The sequence below is a fragment of the Nannobrachium achirus genome (assembly GCF_963921795.1).
Source record: "Nannobrachium achirus genome assembly, chromosome: 22".
Taxonomy (NCBI): Eukaryota; Metazoa; Chordata; class Actinopteri; order Myctophiformes; family Myctophidae; genus Nannobrachium; species Nannobrachium achirus.
In genome coordinates this window covers 29,720,558-29,740,808 of record NC_137829.1, presented here as the reverse complement: position 1 = coordinate 29,740,808, position 20,251 = coordinate 29,720,558, and the positions used below count along the sequence as shown (strand labels likewise).

Sequence of the window (20,251 nt, the reverse complement as noted above, 5' to 3'; positions counted from 1 at the left end):
CACGCACGCACGCACGCACGCACGCACGCACACACACACACACACACACACACACACACACACACACACACACACACACACACACACACACACACACACACACACACACACACACACACACACACACACACACACACACACACACACACACACACACACACACACACACACACACACACACACACACACAATCAGCAACACAACTAGAGTGTGCAGAAGGAATGTACTGGAGCAGGCACGGACTGTTTAACCCTTATTTATTATTATTATTATTATTATTTTATTTATTAGTTACAGGGTGCAGGCTAGGCAAGAGTGACAACGTTTCCATGTCAATGCATCTTCGTCAGGCCATAGCATGGAGCGTCTACAAGATGGCTTAAATACATGGGAAACAGGGATTGGCCCTTCAATTAGCCAATGTCCGAAAGACAGCATTTTTTTCATGTGGAGGGTTCTCCGCTAGTGAAACAAAAAGTGCCCAAAGTGCTACATACATAGTCACTTGAATAGCAGAAATCAACAGTACAGGTACATACAGATGTGCCATTTCAAAGCTTCACAAGTCCTGCCATTGGCAAGACAGTAGAGGTATTTTTTTAATGACATTAAATGATGTTCATGTTCTACTAGATGATAAATTTGATTAGGACTTCCTAACGTAAACAAGGCCGAAAAGTCTTATTGGGATGTTCCTTTTTGGACTTGATGTGAAACCGGACTGTGCTGCAATGATTGTTGTTTGTACTTTTATGTGTTATTCATTATATGTCCAAATAAATGATTCAACCAATCAATCATTTTCAGGGGATTGTTTTAATAATAAATGTATTTTAAGAAACTTTTAAAAACCTTTTGTGTAATTGTAAAAACATATAGGGCAGAAGACCAAACAAAAAGAGTGTGTGTGTGTGTGTGTGTGTGTGTCCTACCCCAGCCAGAAGACCAAAGAACTTCTCATACGTTCTCTGCTGAGCGCAACAGTCCAGGATCATATTACACAACTCTTTCTGTAAAGACACACAAAGACACACCGCTATAAGACTAACACACAATGCATACATATTACACAACTCCTTCTGTAAGTACACAAACACACTCTTACACAAACAGTAAACAAACCAACATCAAGTGTAAGCGTATAGAGGGTATATGCACACATTTCAATGACAATGTAGGGACTTTTTAATACCTCTAAAATAACAAATTAAACATCAGCCAAATTGTCTAATATTAGAGGCAGCGAGGCGTTGTGAGCATGAAGATCTGCTATTTTCACAACAGAACCGTGTTATACAAGATGTAATGCCTCTTAGTGCAGTGCTCGTCAGGGTGGGGGCTCGTCAGTTAAAACATCATTATTTTGGGGGTCGCAGCCTGAAAAGGTTGAGGACCACAGGTCTATATTGTTACACTAATCATAACCAACAGACAGACAACAGTACTGTTCCACAGCTAACCAATATAAATATAGAGAACGCTCCGAGAACATAGATCTAGAGAGTACACTTTATCTGACCCACTTCCAGCCCCTCTCTCTCTCACACGGCTGGATGATCAGAGACGTTAAAAGCAACCATTACTGGAACACACACGCCCTCAGGACAACACACACACACACACACACACACACACACACACACACACACACACACACACACACACACACACACACACACACACACACACACACACACACACACACACACACACACACACACACACACACACACAACAGTAACACCTCAGTGAACCTTTTAACAACTATAAAAAGAGAGGGGAGAGACAGACACTGGAGGGAGAGCGATTGGAATGCCACCAATAATAATGATGGCAATAACAACAACCTAGTGTTGTTATTGTGTGCGTGAGACTTTCATTTAGTTTACATTTAGGCCATACAATGACATTATTTTGCACAGTACTAATCATAACATAGTATGAAACTATAGATACTGTTAAAAAGTCCAAATAAGTGAAAAACCTGATTTCACAATTCAAACCAATTCACACAGGGTGTGTATGTGATATAACATCTCCATCTGCTGGTAAATGATGGGCTTAGCAACCAAGACTATTTAGTACTAGGCCTACTCCTTTACTTAAAGGAGTAGTTCACCCCCAAATGACTTGTCCTCTATTGATTACTCATGCCATGGAGACTTGAGATCAATATATATATTTATTACTATTACTATCATGTACAATATTTACAGGTCTATTTTACCAATAGAGGGTTTAAATGGTACCGGATATGCAGCTCGGCAAATAAAAGGTGAATTGATCCCAGTGCATGACGGAGGACGATTTCATAATTATCACGATAAACGATAATAAGGATTATGGTCCCTTCCCTACACCGCAGTAGGACATAGTTACTGAGTGCAGCTTTAAGGCAAAGACATTTTCATGGGTAGTTTTCTCTTTTGTTTTTGTAGTTTGTTTGTGGCACAAATTTTCAATTCAAATTCAAGGTTAAAATGTCATTTAGATGCCAGGTTCATTTGTTGACCTGACATCCTATAGTTTGTGTAGTTTCAGTGTATAGATTATACTTTACTTTTTATATTATACTGCTTAGAAAGATTATAATAACCTATGATCCTAGATCAGGGGGTTTCAAAGTGGGTGACGGGGCACCCTGGGGTGCCGCAACAGCAGTCCAGGGGTGCCGCGAGATAATTTGATAATATTTGGAATTTATTTGGATACTTAAAAAAAATATTTAGTATCATTTTAAACTTGAAGTACAAAGTTATTTTCAGTCAGTTCTAACCAAAATGGCTCTAATCTCAACGTTTTCCTCGCAACATAATCACTAAAGTATCGTCACTGTCGGGCAGAAACCTTGTATCTCCAAGTTTCGAATTTTTAAGTCTTTTTTGGTAAAGCAAGGCCCTGCTTCATCATACAAGACTGTCACACGAAACTAGTGAAAACGGCCGATCTACAAGCACACAACGCCTCGCGACGCGAGGCGTTGTGTGCTTGTAGATCTGCTGTTTTCACTAGTTTAGTACATTTTATAGATGATAAAAAATACAAAACGAACGGTTTTGGACATACAAAGTTTCCACCCGACAACGACGATATGCTATGAATATTAGGTGCTGGGAGTGAAAACCTCCACTCTGGGCTGTGTGTGTGTGTGTGTGTGTGTGTGTGTGTGTGTGTGTGTGTGTGTGTGTGTGTGTGTGTGTGTGTGATATTCCCCATAGAGGGGGCAGGGGGGAGGCTCCATTCCCTGCCTGGGAATACAGCCCATGAACGGCGGTCACCATGCCGATGGTGGGCCAATTATGGCTTAGGCTTCAAACATTGTTGTCCTTTTCGTGTTGGGGTGAATGCGAAGTGGGCGTGAATTGTGGGTGTGTCTTTAGCCACTTTGTAAGTATAGATAGATAGATAGATAGATAGATAGATAGATAGATAGATAGATAGATAGATAGATAGATAGATAGATAGATAGATAGATAGATAAGTGTGTGTCTTACCGTCTGACTATCAGGAAAATCCATCTTGATCAATTTGTGGGCGCATTCCTCAAAGTCCAAGCTACGAATGAATCAATCAATATTCAACATTGGTCTATAAATGCAACACATTACCACGCACAGTATTTTACATATATAGAGAACAATTAGACAAATCAATAATGTGTTTTTAAATGTGTGCATTAAATCATGTTAGTGTACATAGACACCATGTTGCTTACTGCAAACAATAAACATTAGAGAAATTGAAGAAAAAAAAACAACTAAAGTGTAGACATTATAAACTGGCTCAATGAGGATAAAGTACATGGACCCAGCATTGTGTTAAGAGAGATCTCACTAGCGCAGCATTAAAGTACATGGTCCCAGCATTGTGTTAGAGAGGGAGTGTGTGTGTGCGCGCGTGCGTGTCTGTGTGTGAGCGTGTGTGTGTGCACGTGTGTGAGAGAGATTACCTGGACTGGATAGCGAGATAGATAGTTCGTCTAAAAGCCACTAGGTTGACCTCCGTCTGATCAAATATAGTCACCGTCTCTCCTGAGACACAGAGAAAGAAGTCTTGAAAGAGTCTTTACATCCAAATATATATACTAGGTGTGTAACGATTATACACTTGGAAAGGAGTCAGCGCCTGGGCCACAGGGTAGTGGTCCAGGCACCTAGGCTGGTAATCCAGACCAGCCTTGCAGCGTCGATGGTTCGAGTTCACTATCGATAAATTTGTGTAATCTCTGTGTTCATGTCAAGGTGCAGGTTTGTCCATATGTGTTGAAATATAATGTCCATGTATTTGCTAGAGAATCACAGTGTTTACTTGTTTATATCCATAATAATAGATTTTTCCATTTAAAAACCTGCACTATTGACACGTTTCACACAGATTTTGCTAAATAGTTACTATATCGATTTAAATCATTGAATCGAATCGTATCACCATGAATGAACCAATATGGTCCATGCATCGTATTGTCAACCATGTACCGTGATGCGTATCGTATCGTTGTTAACACATCGGGTGCCCAGAATTAATCAACATTTAATTTGCTGGTGCCCAAGGCAACCCGCCATTTTACCTACCTTCGAGGTCCAGGTGAAAAAAGTAATCCGAGTAAATGTAATCCAAGCATGTCTTGTTTATTTCACGATAATATTTTCTTTCAGTCAGGACCGTTTTTAAACAATCGTGGGCCACAGCGTTTTTGTAACGGCCGATAGAAAAGGCGTTTTGAACATGAAGGTGATTTAAAAGTTAGATTAGGAGAAAACTGCATGTTTATGCAGCAGCGTTACAGGGAAGTGAACGAGGGAGACAGCACTTCCGGGTCACGTGATCTCGTGCAGCATTTCGGGAAATGGGTGTGTTTTTCGCCACCGCGGTAGCCTGGTACAGTAGCTACAGTACAGTATAGTTTACTGTAAAACGCGGCAAACGCGTCAATGGGCCTCCAGAGACATCAAACAGATTGATGCGTTGCCACCTCGTGGGCATCCGATGAGTTCAAATGGATCGTTACACCCCTAATAAATACATACCTTCTGCTCCCTCTGCATTCTCCCCATCCTCATCTTCATCATCGTCATCATCATCACTGCCCTCTCCGTCCTCACCAGAATCACTGCTGCCTTCATCCAGGATCTCTGAGACACGCACACACACGGACAGACAGCAGTAAGAGTTACCGTTATGGCAGCAGTAAGATATTAATGTTTTAAATTGTAATCAAACTTGATCTCACCTCTCTTCAGAGTTTTATATTTCTCCTCATTGGCCAAGAAGTCTGGATCCATCTTAAAAACATCTACACGCACACACGCACGCGCACACACACACACACACACACACACACACACACACACACACACACACACACACACACACACACACACACACACAAAGGTTTTAAGTTAGTTACAATAGATGAAATTACATTTGTTTATCAGGAGCTGCAACTACTGTAACTAGCCAACTGTCAATATAACTTAAGCCACAGTCTAACCATCAAACAGTGTAACCAACTAACAGTATTACCACCTAATTTATTAACTTATTAACAGTCAACTAGGTTTACAGTTAACCCAACTAATTAACTCTAACTGGCCAGCTTATCATTAACTAACCATCAGGTCTAGACAACTATCTGTGGCTAGTTAACACACTTGCGATGCCAATTACGTCCAGGAACGTGATAGGAATTGCGGCGGTGCGACGCCAAGACCCCGTTATCACGTCCAGGACGTGTTAGCTGGTTACCATGGTTACCAGGTAAACAGGTGCGGCGGCTGGTGAGCAAAAAAAAACTGTCATATCCCATGATGCAACTCGGCCGCCAGCACCAGGAATAGATAATAATAGATACCTTTCCTCCCGCGAGGGAAATTCTGTATTTTCAGCCCAACCCAGCTGATTCGCTGCCCACAAGGAGCATGTGAGAAATTAGGGGTTAAAAGTCTTGCTCAGGGACACACATCGACATTGCTACCCTGGCCTGGAATGGAACCTGGGACAACCAAGGGCTCTGGTTCCCCAGGCGGGCTCCCTAACCATTCAGCTATGCCGCCCCCAAGGAAGCGTGTAATCTCCATAGGCTCCTATTCATTGCTGCTGCAAAGAAGCCGCTTTATCTCGTAATCTTTCTCCAAAAACGCTTCAATCGCTTTCTTTTCATGGCGACATTTCCGTGTGAAAATAAACACCCGGATCCTCATCATAAGACTCTTCAATTAAAAAGCGCAGTGAATGGTGGCACTCTGTATCCAAATCATTACAGACATAAAGGCACTAGAAGCGTTACCCAACCGCTAACTTACTCAGTAGTTCATCAGTGTTATATTCGTCCTCCAGAGGCAGCATGTGAGTGAACTGGTCCTCCTCCTCCACCAGGTCCAGTCCGTCGGGGACCACCGGGTGGTCCTTGAAGCCGTCCTTACGGATGGCGAACATCACCTCGATCATGTACTGGACTCTCTTGTCCACAGACGACTCGTGGAGGACGGTACGCAGGCGCTCAAAGATGGCTGCAAGCACGCACACACACACACACACACACACACACACACACACACACACACACACACACACACACACACACACACACACACACACACACACACACACACACACACACACACACACACACACACACACACACTATTTAGTTCCAGGGACCCCCCAGAAGCAAAATTTGATTTGCAAATGTTCGCTTGAAAATATATTCAAAGATTTGCTAAAAATTTCACAACTTTTGAAAAAAATAGCAGATCTACAAGCTCGCAGCATGGCACTTGGTGCCGTGCTGTGAGCTTGCATATCTGCTAGTTTGCTTATTACTGCAGTTACAACTAGTACTGGCAATGTCTTTGCACACGGCTGCGTTTTTTCGGCCGACTACAGGAGCGAACTTCGGAGCACGTAAATAAAAAAAGCAACCTCACGTTATGTCAATCACGTTTGCACACCCACTGCCCGTTTCGAATTTATTTTTAAACCAGGGTTGATTTCTTTCCGATATTCGTAACTTAACTGTCGCCACTCTCTCTCCTCTCTCCCCTTGGCCTAAAAACTGAAAAGCTTTTTTTGAGGATTTCCAAAACGCAAGGGAAAACCGTACTTACAGAGGTGATATAAGCCAAGTTGCACATACGTGACTTGATGTTATTCTAATTCTACAGCATAAATATGACCCTGGTAGAAAGGTTTGTTTAATGTTAAAGGAGCTATAGTCAACTTTTTCATTGTAGGGCCGACACTTTGTTTACATCCTAGTCTATAGACTAGAATGTAAACAAAGTGTCGGTCTGACAATGGCCAAAATGATTATTTTATCATTATTTTACGCTTTTTGTGGTCATTTTGGAATAGAAACACATATATGAAGCTTCTTTTTTTTTTATAAAATATTTTCGAAAAACATTATTTTTATTTTAGCATCCGTTTTTCAAGAAAAAGTTGACTATAGCTCCTTTAACTTCCATAAAAACTTCATAGGAGGACGTGTTCGTGTCAAGTCATCATGTGCTGAACCATGAATACAAGTATGATAATGATTATTTCTGATGACCATAAACCATTAATTCCTGTAAAAAAAACTACATTCATGTGCATCACTGGTTGTATAAATAATAGTGTGCATAGTGCATACCATTAATTCACTGGTTCTATACATAATCGTGTGCATACCATTAATTCACTGGTTGTATAAATAATCGTGTGTATACCATTAATTCACTGGTTCTAAAAATAATCGTGTATATCAAACATATAATTTTCGAGATGTCTGAGTGAGTGTCTGTCTGTCTGTCTGTCTGAAACAGCGTTTCTCCTCAGTGGCTGGAGCAATTGATCTGAAATCGCATCACCATTAGCATATGAACACACCTGACATAACTGTGAAGCCCGTTTGTCACTTTCACAAATCATATGCCGTATATTAGCATTTTTATGGTGTATCTACTATCTATTCTGCATCTAGCATGAGGCATATCTATTCTGCATCTAGCATGAGGCAACATGTTTAACCAGCTCTGTGTGTGTGTGTGTGTGTGTGTGTGTGTGTGTGTGTGTGTGTGTGTGTGTGTGTGTGTGCAGGCAGGCAGGCGGGTGTGTGTGCAGGCGGGTGGGCGGGCGGGCGGGGGCGGGTGGGGTCGGGGGGGGTGGTGGTGGGGTGGAACACAGTATCTGTATCTCTGTAGCCATTAAACAAAACGGGTATTTCTTACATTGATGCTCCTACATATTATCATGCAAGCACCAGTTAAAGTTACTTTCCATCCCTCATCCCTCATCCCACATCCCATAACCCACACACTGCAAATCATTTCGGAGCTCATATCTTTGAACGGGTAAGGGCTAGTACCATTAATTCACTGGTTGTATAAATAATAGTATGTATACCATTAATTCACTGGTTCTATAAATAATCGTGTGTATACCATTAATTCACTGGTTGTACAAATAATAGTGTGTATACCATTAATTCACTGGTTGTATAAATAATAGTGTGTATACCAACCATTAATTCCTCTGGGTGAGACTTCAGTCAGTTTGAGTCCACACTCCTTCAGGAAGGCGATGGAGATTTCAACACTGTCGTCTGACGGACGCTCCAACAAGAGGGTCAGCATCTCCAAACACAACACTTCATGGGCCTGACACACACACACACACACACACACACACACACACACACACACACACACACACACAGACAGATGGACAGATGGACACAGAGAGAAAACAGAAATAAAGTATTTCAGTGTAATGTTAACTGTCAATGCTGTGGAATAGATTTCACAAGTATAATGAGTGGTTTAATGAATAAATCAAAACAACGTTAGTAGATAACGTACCACATTCTGGTTGACCAGGTGAGCAACAAACTTGGAGGCGGTGAGACACTGTTGCTGTAAACAAAACGTATCATATACATCAACATACAACATTATTGTATTAGAAAACTTTACAATGTCAATAGAGAGCTGATGTTTGACAGCTCTGCCACTAGAGGCCGCTATGCCCCTGGAGCACTGAGGTCATTTTAGCTGTCCAGCGAAGCAAAGTCAGTCCTGCAGTCAAGTGATCAGGAACCACTCGCAAACTCACACTGCACTCCTCAGGCTGGCGGAGCTAGGCTCACATCACGTTCGTTTGCACTCGCCCGTCTCGCCGGTGCAAGTCAGTGATGCAATTCAAGTGCTCTTGTGTTTGTGGGCTTCTCTAGTTACTTTGTGTGCCCCGTCTTCTCGAACGACCATTATTTCGACAACGTAGCGTCGGGAGGGTTAGCGACTCACCCCGCGGAGGTTAGGGTTAGGTTTGGGTGTCGAAAAGATGACACATAGAAACAACGAAACGCTCCCTCCCTTCTGTGCGAGCAGCGAGCATTGTCTCTTTCTGCTGGTATAGACTCCAATAACATTTCCGATTTTAGGATTAATATGTTTTGGATGAAATCAAGGCATGGATGTCTATTTCTCACTGCCTGCATGTGTTTTGCCCGAATCTTTTTACAACATCAACGGCGCAACACCCGTGGACGCTGCGAGATGGAAAAAAGTAGGCTACTCAAATGTTTTTACTAGGGCTGTCAGTCGATTAAAAATTTTAATCCCATTAATCGCATGATTGTCCATAGTTAATCGCATGATTAATCGCAATTAATCGCATATTTTGTATTTGTTCTAAATCTACCTAAAACTGATATTAATACTCATATCAACATGGGAGTAGACAAATAGCAATCACTAAACCCCAACATCCCTATTCTAAGGGGATATTCACCAAATGTAGCAGATTTACAAGCTCATTACAAGATGCTACAAGATCTTGTAGATCGGCTATTTTTGGTGAAGAGAGTTGGTGTATAAATATAACAGTGCAACTCGGGTGTTTTACAAAGCAAGCATGAGGCATTAGAGGGTCTAAATTGGTTTAACTGAAGTAATATTGATACATTCTAAATATTATCAAAATATTCTGAGGCACCCTGGACTGGTGTTATTGGGCACCCTAGTTCACTATGAGAAACCCAGCTGTTATGATGTAGAGAGTACTGATGGCTTGTTGGAGATGTGTGGCACACAAGCCAGTCAGCCAGACCTGCCGGATTTCAGCCGGAGTTGGGCCAGAACAGCCGGATGTGGGCCATAACAGCCGGATTTGGGCCAAACCTGTTTGCTATGTGGGTTCTCTGGCCGTTGTTGCATGCATTTGGTGGTCACTGTTAGTGTGTTGGTGCGGGGGTCTGGGGGGCACTGTATAACGAACGTAGGCTAGTAGGCTACTATGTGCTCGTGTACAGTACAAGTTGGAGCGCTCCTGTTCTTGGGAGCTTGTGTGTCTGGGGCTTGCGCTGTCTGCAGATGTGCCGTTTCAACGCTTCGGTATTTGATGCGAGCATAGGATGCGAGTTGTCAGCGCATTTGCTTCCTCACTCTCTATACTACGGAGCGCACCGAGGCTCAAACATCAGCTGCATTAATCGCACGTTAAAAAAATTAGTGGCATTAAAAAGATTGTGAGTTAACTAGTTAATAGCGCACTAAATTTGACAGGTATAGTTTTTACCTAAGTAAAAGTACTCTGTTACAGGTAAAACAAGGCCTGTGTTTGCATGTGTTACTTTATACCTAAGTAAAACTACTCTGTTACAAGTAAACACGGTCTGTGTTAGAATGTGTTAACCTACTGTGTTACTGTAAAAGTACCAAGTATTGCCATTTAAATATACTTACAGTACAAAAAGTAAAAATACCCAAATGGTGGAAAATTACATCACAATCATTGTAGTGGTGTAAAAGTGCAATATTTGCATTTTGAGTATTTACAAACTGTTAATTGGCGTGATATGGCCAGTCATCAGTGGTGTAAAGTAACTAAGTACATTTAAAAGTACTAAGTACTTGCATTCCGGGTACTTTATAAACAATAGATGTTTTGTCCTTATGTCAAATTAAGGGTATCATAGCCTACTAATGATCGCCATTGATATTTTGATAGCAATAATAGGCTACTTGACCAAACTACAATATAGAAATATATAGAAAACAAGTGAAAGTCCAGGATTCAAAATGTATATGAGTAAAAGTACAAAAGTGTTTTCATCAACATTCAGTTACAAGTAAAAGTACAAAATGTTTGACCCACGGGTGGGTCGTGAATAAGGCCTATAGCATAGTAAATTGACTGATTGAATAATTTATTAGACAGAAATGCAAAACAGTCAGTTGAACGTGAAACATTGACAGACAATTGTCTTTTTAAGGTCACAAAAGCAGGGGTGAAAGTGAGGCGGAACGGGCGATCGGAATGGAGCGATTCTTTGTTATGCTAAAGAAAACGATAAGCGAGACAGCTTAAGATTGAAGTGTTTCAATTCTAGTTTACATTGAGCATACCTCTCAATAGCATAATAGCATATAGCAAGGATACTCAAACTTCTGTACCTGTGGGCCACATTACAAAAATGTCAAGAGGCCACGGGCCAGTTGATAAAATGACAATACTTGATAACTTCTCTCTTTTATGTGCTTTATTTCCACATAACTTAAGATAAGTGCAATGTGCATTATTTTATGGCTTGGAATTACATTTATATTCTGTCGATGACACAATTTGTAATCAAAGTAATTAGCCACATTTTCTCTATTTTGAATAATTCTGTGCAATTAGCATTCAACACAAATGGCTTTTTTGTCCGGTACCATTTAAACACTCTGTAAATATGTAAATAAATGACCTGTAAATAACGTACTTGATAGTTTTTTTATTTTTATTTTTTTGCACTCTCTCCCAAATCTCTTTGCCAAAAAATAGCCGATCTACAATCTCACAACGCGTTGCGTTGGCTGCTTGTAGATCAGCAATTTTTTGGCAAATGTTCCAGGATAATGGATGTTGGGGATATTTTGATTATGGCGATAAAATCGTAAAACCGCTTTTGTTTTTCCTCAAAATAATCGTGACATGAAATGTTCATATGGTCCCATCCCTCGCTGGTACCAGACGGACAGAGACGTGTACCTTGTCGTTCCTCCTGTAACCCTTCCTGAAGTTCAGTATGAGTCGTTTTAAGATCAGCTCTCCGATCTGAGGGAACTTGGAGTTGATGATGGCGACCACAGCAGCGTACACATGGGTGAAGATGGGAGAGGCGGCCTGGGCCTGCAGGATAGACCTGGACAGCAGACCTCTGCACGCGCACAAGTGCACACGCACACGCACACGCACACACACACACACACACACACACACACACACACACACACACACACACACACACACACACACAATTTATCTACTTACACTGGTGGTTTGAGTTAGCGTTGCTACTGTATTCAGGAGAGTGTTGCAGTGTTGTTTTTGACAGCACATTTTGATTTAGTTTTAGTCATAGTCTTTTGAATAAAATGTCATTTAGTTTTAGTCATAATTTAGTCACCTGAAAAGTTTTAGTTTTAGTCTAATTTTAGTCGACTAAAAATCATAAGATTTTAGGCGACTAAATCAACAGTTGATTTAGTCGACTGAAATGTATTTTGGCAGGCCTTGATGGCATCGTAATGACTGATTTTACACTTGGTTAATATGTGCTGAAAATAGCAGATCTACAAGCTCACTGTGAGCTTGTAGATCTGCTATTTTCAGCACACAACACCTGAGAGCAACCAAACATAAAATGACTCTCTTCTCCACTAGTCCCTCCCTAACGTTTTAGTCTAGTTTTTATTTTGTTGACGAAAATGTCAATATTATTTAGTCTTAGTTTTAGTTGTTTACAATGCGATGCAAAAGGCAGCATTTTTTTGGGATGTCAATGCGCAGGTTTCAGCAGTTTTTTTTTATGTCGTCTAACTGCCGACTCCCTGGTTTTCACATATATCTGAAATGCTTTCATTCTTTAGCTTTTAACTGGCTGTGGTTAAAGCTTTTCATCATCTTCCATGTTGCTTGCTGCGCCAGTCGCCAGCTCAGCTGTGGGTGTTGTGTTGTGTTTGAATCTATCGATAGTGCAACCTCTGTATCGATTCACATATCGTCGGGAGTTTATATCGATATATCGCCAAATCGATTAATCGAACCCACGCCTAGTGTGTGTGTGTGTGTGCGTGCGTGCGCGTGGTTACCTCCCCCTAACGATGTTCTCCTGCAGTAGCTCCTGGATGATCATGGCGATGTTGGACACGTTCACCTTGTTGATCAGTCCGTTGATGGACTTCTTCAGAGCCTCCCAACTCATCCTCTGATAGGCCAGGCTGAGGAAGGGGTGGGGTAAACACAAAGGTGGAAAAAGGTAAAATAGACGATCTACAAGCTCACAACGCGTCACATCGCGACGCGTTGTGAGCTTGTAGATCTGCTATTTTCAAATAGCCTAGGTATAAATTAAACTGACTAAAGTGGTTCATGTATGTTTTATAATATTATAATTTATATCTTCAAAGTAACTAGTAACTAAAGTTTTCAAATAACTGTAATGGAGTAGAAGTAAAAGTATTAGAAATTGGAAATACTCAAGTAAAGTACACATACCTCAAAATTGTACTCGAGTAAATCTACATACATCTCTGTGCAAATATGAGTAGGAATTACAAATACGACAAAAACATGCATATGTGCGCACACACGTACACGCACACACACACACACACACACGCGCGCGTGTGTGCACACACACACACATGCACGCGTGCACACACACACACACACATGCGCGCGTGCACACACACACACACACACACACACACACACACACACACACACACACACACACACACACACACACACACACACACACACACACACACACACACACACACACACACACACACACACACACACACACACACACACACACACACACACACACACACCTGCTCTTGTCTGTGATTTGCTGTTGCATCAGCCTCAGTTTGGCGGGGGGGATGTAAGCCCCGCCCGTCCTGGTCAGGATGGGGTCCAGCTCCTCCTTCTTCTTCTTGACGGGCGGCTCCTCTAGTGCCCCCGCTGGCGGGGAGGGCGAGCGATCCCGCCTCCTGTGGTCCCTGTTGTCATGGCGGTGGTCATAGCGGTCCCTGGACAGCAAAGGACAGGACATTATTTAATGCTTTTAACTATTGAATAATAGCATGTCAAGGACCAGAAAACATGGTTTCCACAGCGCCACAAGGCCCCGCATGCACTGTAGTGGAGCCAAAACACGGAAGCAAAGACACTGTGTCGCTCACATTCACTACTAGTATAGAATGACACTGTGTCGCTCACATACAGTACTAGTATAGAATGACACTGTGTCGCTCACATACAGTACTAGTATAGAATGCTCCGCAGGACATCCGAGCACACGCACGGCAGTGTGCACACGCACGGCAGTGTGCAAATGCACGGCAGTGTGCACACGCACGGCAGTGTGCACACACCACAAAAAACTCTGTAAAAACACTGAAAGCGCTGGCACAGAACAGTATACTTATTAGCCTAAAACGGAGATCTCTGTCTAAGGCACTTAAAGTGTTAAGCTGAATGTGAAGCCAAACAGATGCCAGCTTCCTGTCTCGGTGTAGTTCCATTCAGAGATTGTAGAATTGTTGTCTGGCGATGCCAGACTATGACAGCCCTAACGTGTGTGCGTGTGTGTGTGTTACCAAGCACTGCGTTCTCTGTAGCCCCCTCTGTCTTGGCTTCTGGAACGAGATCTGGCCCGCGATCTGTCTTGGCTTCTGGAACGAGATCTGGCCCGCGATCTGTCTTGGCTTCTGGAACGAGATCTGACCCGCGATCTGTCTTGGCTTCTGGAGCGAGATCTGGCCCGCGATCTGTCTTGGCTTCTGGAACGAGATCTGGCACCGGCTCTGGGTTGTGGAGAACCGTCTCTGGCCATACTGTGTTCATCTGGAACTCTCTGGAAATAAACCATACAAGCTGTGTAAATAAGAACAAGGGCCAGACAATTTTTAGGAAAGTACAGTATGCACTTGTTATGCTGAGATGTTCTGTAAATTGTGGGCTCGCTGAAAGGCGAGACCAGTTCAATATGTTATACCAGAGGTCTTCAACAGGGGGTCCGGGACCCTCAGAGTTACTACAGGGGGTCCTCCAAATCTTTGTGTGATAGAAACTTTTTTTATATCAACCACTTGAACCCTAGCATCCATATTCTGAGAACTTAAGCCAAAAATAGCAGATCTACAAGCTCAATCGGCCATTTTCGGCAAAGAGCTTTGGTGTAGTGGGGAAAAAGAGCAGAATAAGTACAGAGTGAAAGGTCAAGTTTATTACCGTAAGTATTGACGGTTCAAGTGGTTAAATATCTGAAAACACAAATTTACATGAATCCAAAATACACTGATGATTATGCTGTCAAAAAATGAAACTATAGAATCTATGAAAAGGTTGTGGGGTTCCCTGCTTCATCTCTCTCTCAACTAAGGGCCATTTGTAGCACAAGGAATGTTTTTTGTGCAAAACAAATGCTTGCAATGGATTCAGCATCATGACAAACCCCTAGTTAGACCCCTCATATCCTACTTAACGTATAGAAAGTCGATGGGAGCCCAACTTGATTTGGCCGCTGTGGTGACCCCTGATTAGCACGAAAAAACCCTAAGGCCTCCGACTATACAGGACCGGGTGACTAATGCAATGTGTGCCTTGAATGATAGCTGGCTGTCCAGGACCACACCAAGGTTTCTAGCAGTTGGAACCGAAGGGGTCTTAACTAAGGGGTCCTTGGCCTGAAAATGTTGGTGACTGAGAACTTTAATCCATGCAATTGTTACTTCATTACAAACCATTACAGCAGCACATCTACCGTGAACAAACCCTGAACCTTCACCTTGATCTGAGCCACACTGCTCCTTATCCTCCTCACTGTGCCCTCATCTTCATCATCACTGCTGTCACTCTCACTGGAGGAGGAAGAGGAGGAGGAGGAAGAGGGTTCCTCCTGCCCGGGGCCAGCCTGTGGAGGAGAGGCTCCAGGGCTGTGGTGGTCTCTGGCTCTTCCCTGGGGGGAGGCATCTGGAGATGGGCTTCTGTCTCTGGCTCTTCCCTGTGGGGAGGCATCTGGAGATGGGCTTCTGTCTCCGGCCCTTCCTTGGGGAGAGGCATCCGTCTGGGGACTGGCCTCCTCTTCTATGCCTGCAGAGAAACCCATTATTCATTAATGTGGGCGGAGGAAGATGTAAAAAGAGGGCGATGGTGAGGAGCCGATCTACACGCTCACAACGATAGAACCGTGTTAAACAAAATGTTATGCCTCAACTCTTAGTGTTCGTAGGGTGGGGGGTCCCCAGTTAAAATATGATTATTTTGGGGGTCGCGGCCTGAAATGGTTGAGAACCACTGAGCTGTAAGACTGTGGTTCTCCTGGTCAGCTCCCAGGTTTTAAACTGCCACAACCCTGTGAACCCCAGGAAAAGCAGTTGTCTCTCTCCGCCAGGCCCAGGAGGAACCCGAGAATGTAATATGCTTTAACCGCTATAAAACAATTAAAAGCATAATCGCCAATCAGACTTTTTTTTTTGTTTGTTTTTTGTACACTAGAGAGCCGACTATCCGTTGGAACCGGATACGGATGTTCCGGGACCGGAAACAGGGGGCGGGACAACTGGCCCCTGTTTCCGGCCCCGAACGCATTGCTTCCTTGTTTACGCTGGCTGACTGCTCAGTGCAGACATGATTGTAATGGAATATGGAGGACTGGTGCTTTTTAAAGTTTACCACAGCATGCCCGCGATCCGTGAACTGTCAAGCACGATGGACACGCACGCGCCCACGTTAAAAGGTAAGGACATTGTGGCAGAAAAAGACATGGGACAAATTTTTAATAGCAGTAAATGAGTTCATGTCTATGTCTACAGTATGTGCAGGGCTTAGCTGAACATGAGCCCTTGTGCTCAGCTACTGCTGTACCATGGGTAAATAAGGAGATCTAAAGCCCAGTGCTCACCAATTCCACACCATGCGACAAGACCTTTGCCATACGTTGCAGGGGGGAAAACCACAGCGGTCTGAAGACTCTGAATTGCCCGTTTGCAGGTCGCCGCATGGCTGCTCGCTGACTCGCAAGACATTCAACTTGTTGTAAAAACGCAAGCAATGTGCTTCAGAAGGCAAACGCCCTGCCTTATTAGCACAAATATCTTAACTCATCAACAGGGGGTCCTCAGAGTTACTACAGGGGGTCCCCCAAATCTTTGAGTGATAAAAACTTTTTTTTTTTATATTAACCACTTGAACCCTAGCATCCATATTCTGAGAACTTTGGCCAAAAATAGCAGATCTACAAGCTCACAACGTTCAATCGCTATTTTCAATCGCTATTTTCGGCAAAGAGGTTTGGTGTAGAGGAGAAAAAGAGCAGACTAAGTACAGAGTGAAATGTCAAGTTTATTAAGTATTGACAGTTCAAGTGGTTAAATATCAGAAAACACAAATTGACATGAATCCAAAATACACAGATGATTGTGCTGTCAAACGATGACACTTGATGGAATCTATGAAAAGCTTGTGGGGTGGGGGGTCCCTGCTTCATCTCTCTCTCAATTAAGGGGTCCTTGGGCTGAAAACGTTGAAGACCCCTGTCTTAGCTGAAACAATATAAACTTCCTGTGGTTTGGTAACGATTTAACGTCATATCCTATACATTACAGCCAAGCGGACCAAAACATGCTGGGAGTCAGCGCCTAGCTGTTAAGGCCACATGTAGGCTCTAATGCAGCCTGGCAGCGAGTCGCGGGTTCGATTCCCGACAGCCTTTGATGCATGATGTCACTCCCTTCTCTCTCTCTCTCTCTCCGTTTCCTGTCATTCTTCACTGTACCCTCCCCTCCTTAGGCTTACTATGACCAGTGACCACTAGGACAGTGGTTCTCAACCTGTGGGTCAGGTCCCCAAATTATTTTGGGGGTCCCCAGATGATTAACTTAATGTGCAACATTGTTTTCTCACTCAACAGTAAACAAACCAACATAAAGTTCACATTTCTAAAATGACAATTTAAGGACAAATTAAACATTGGCCAAAATGTCAAATATCAGAGGCAGCAATTGTGAAAATAGCCAATCTACATGCTTGTGAGCATGTAGATCTGCTATATTAGAACCGTGTTATACAAAATGTAATACTCTTAGTGCTCGTCAGCATGGGGGGGGGGTCCCCAGTTAAAATATGATTATTTTGGGGGTTGCGGCCTGAAAAGCTTGAGAACCACTGCACTAGGATGAGAGAGGAACATTCTACTGACCTGTGCGTTGTCTTTCAGGACTGGAGTTGCTTTCCTCTGGAGACTCCATCTGCAGTGCAACACAATTAAATCATGGTTAGTAATTAGTTAGTGTCGTTGCACTAACAGGGCAACCAGGCTATAGTACGTGTTCCACTAATAAGTGTTTATGTAGAGCAACCCTAGCTCTGGTCCAGAGTCTGGTCACAGACGGCTGACTCAAACATAGGACCAGGACTTCTCTACCCCTACGACGGCTCAACTTCAGTCAAAATAATACAAAACTACTTCGCTACTCAGCAAAACAAATTTAGTTTTGCGTTGTTGAAAGTCTATTCTCCGTGGTGGGAAACCACTCAGCAACCCACCCACTGTAAAATACATTATTTTTGTCATGAAATAAAATGCACCCACCTCGAGCCGGGAGTGAGCCACCGCACACACAACCCGGAAATAAGCGGCGGTCGAGTAGTTGGATGCGTTTTATTTCATGACAAAAATAATGTATTTTACAGAGTGGGTGGGGTGCTGAGAGGTTTCCCACTGCGGAGAATAGACTTTCAACAACGCAAAACTACCTTTGGTTTGGTGAGTAGTGAAGTAGATCAGGGGTCTTCAATGTTTTCAGGCCAGGGACCCCTTAGTTGAGAGAGAGAGAGAGAGAGATGAAGCAGGGACCCCCACAACCTGTTCATAGATTCCATATAGTTTCATTGTTTGACAGCACAAGCATCAGTGTATTTAATTTGGATTCATGTCAATTTGTGTTTTCAGATATTTAAACCATCAATGGCCTACTGGTCCAGGGGTGCATACCCACTTAGGCATTGCCACATAGGCATGAATGCCTGGCGGCGTCGCCGGTTCAATTCCCAATCCGGACAACCTTTGCCGCGTGTCACTCCCCATCTCTCCCTCCATTTCCAGTCAGTCTACTGTCCTATCAATAAAGGCATAAAAGCCCCAAAACAAATCTAAAAAAAAAAAAAACTTTCACTCTGTACTTGGTCTGCTCTTTTTCCTGTACACCAAACCTCTTTGCCGAAAATGGCAGATCTACAAGCTCTCAACGCCTCGCGCGTTGTGCGCTTGTAGTGCTTATACACTTGGAAATATCCTACCAACTGCATACAGTATAACACATAGTCAACGCAAGTTGTAAAGTAAAAGTAGTGATTACAGTTTACAGTTTACAGTTTAAGCATTTAGCAGACGCTTTTAATCCAAAGCGACTTACAATAAGCAGATACAAAAACATCACAAGATAATATGTCAGTACATCAACAGCAATATAACAAGTGCAAATGGATATCTATCTAGAAAAAAACACAATATAATCAAAGTTCTAAAAAACCTAAAAACAAATGCTAACTAGCTTCATGTATGGTCATTGATTTTCTGTAATTTCTGATTAATGCAGCATGTCCCATTTGATTTCAAGTTATCTAATGTATAAAAAATCTTTAGAAAATAGCCGATCTACAAGCTCATAACGCGTCACCCTGGGTTTTAAACATTTTGTACTTTTAATTTTGGTACTTTAAGTACATTTTGATGTCAATACTTTTCATACTTTTACTCAAGTACATTTTGAATTCCGGACTTTTACTTGAGTAAGAGTATTTCTATATTGCATTAAGCCTATTGATACTTTTACTTAAGTAAAACATGTGAGTACTTTTTCCACCACTGATTATTATTATTATTATTATTATCATTATTATGTGAACTTGATTTAACATAAAACGCCATGTGTCTTTTTGTCACCCGGCTAATGCTAATGCTATCAGAGTGTCACTCTAATGAGTGTCACTCCAGGTCCACGGGAACACCGTTTAGTTGTTATTGTTGTCATTAAATGGGAACCGTTCTGTGTTTTAAACAGCTTTATGAACGGATAAGTTAATAGTTTAATGTTCTCTGGTTTCTTACCCGACTAGTTCAGTTTTACTCCGAGAAGCCTACGATCAACTTCCTGTCTGCTGAATGATTATCTTCCGGGTCTTCTCCTAGGTCTTCTCTCGACCTTCCGCTCAT

At 42.5% G+C, this 20,251-nt stretch overlaps 1 protein-coding gene across 1 annotated transcript in view; it reads right to left on the bottom strand.

Moving 5' to 3' along the window:
* Nucleotides 1-18,808, bottom strand: part of cwc22 (CWC22 spliceosome associated protein homolog) — a gene marked incomplete at its 3' end in the record, with an annotated part of 28,037 nt that extends 9,229 nt beyond the window's left edge. The window contains exons 1-15 of the mRNA XM_080752828.1: nucleotides 18,793-18,808; nucleotides 18,236-18,284; nucleotides 15,824-16,128; nucleotides 14,634-14,890; nucleotides 13,863-14,063; nucleotides 13,116-13,244; nucleotides 12,013-12,181; nucleotides 8,841-8,894; nucleotides 8,504-8,639; nucleotides 6,303-6,509; nucleotides 5,231-5,293; nucleotides 5,028-5,132; nucleotides 3,950-4,031; nucleotides 3,495-3,555; nucleotides 933-1,010 (exon numbers count right to left, since the gene is read on the bottom strand). Coding sequence (XP_080608954.1) covers nucleotides 933-1,010; nucleotides 3,495-3,555; nucleotides 3,950-4,031; nucleotides 5,028-5,132; nucleotides 5,231-5,293; nucleotides 6,303-6,509; nucleotides 8,504-8,639; nucleotides 8,841-8,894; nucleotides 12,013-12,181; nucleotides 13,116-13,244; nucleotides 13,863-14,063; nucleotides 14,634-14,890; nucleotides 15,824-16,128; nucleotides 18,236-18,284 — 1,896 coding nt within the window. The remainder of the gene's footprint in view (nucleotides 1-932; nucleotides 1,011-3,494; nucleotides 3,556-3,949; nucleotides 4,032-5,027; nucleotides 5,133-5,230; nucleotides 5,294-6,302; nucleotides 6,510-8,503; nucleotides 8,640-8,840; nucleotides 8,895-12,012; nucleotides 12,182-13,115; nucleotides 13,245-13,862; nucleotides 14,064-14,633; nucleotides 14,891-15,823; nucleotides 16,129-18,235; nucleotides 18,285-18,792) is intronic.
* Between the last annotated feature and the right edge of the window lie 1,443 nt (nucleotides 18,809-20,251).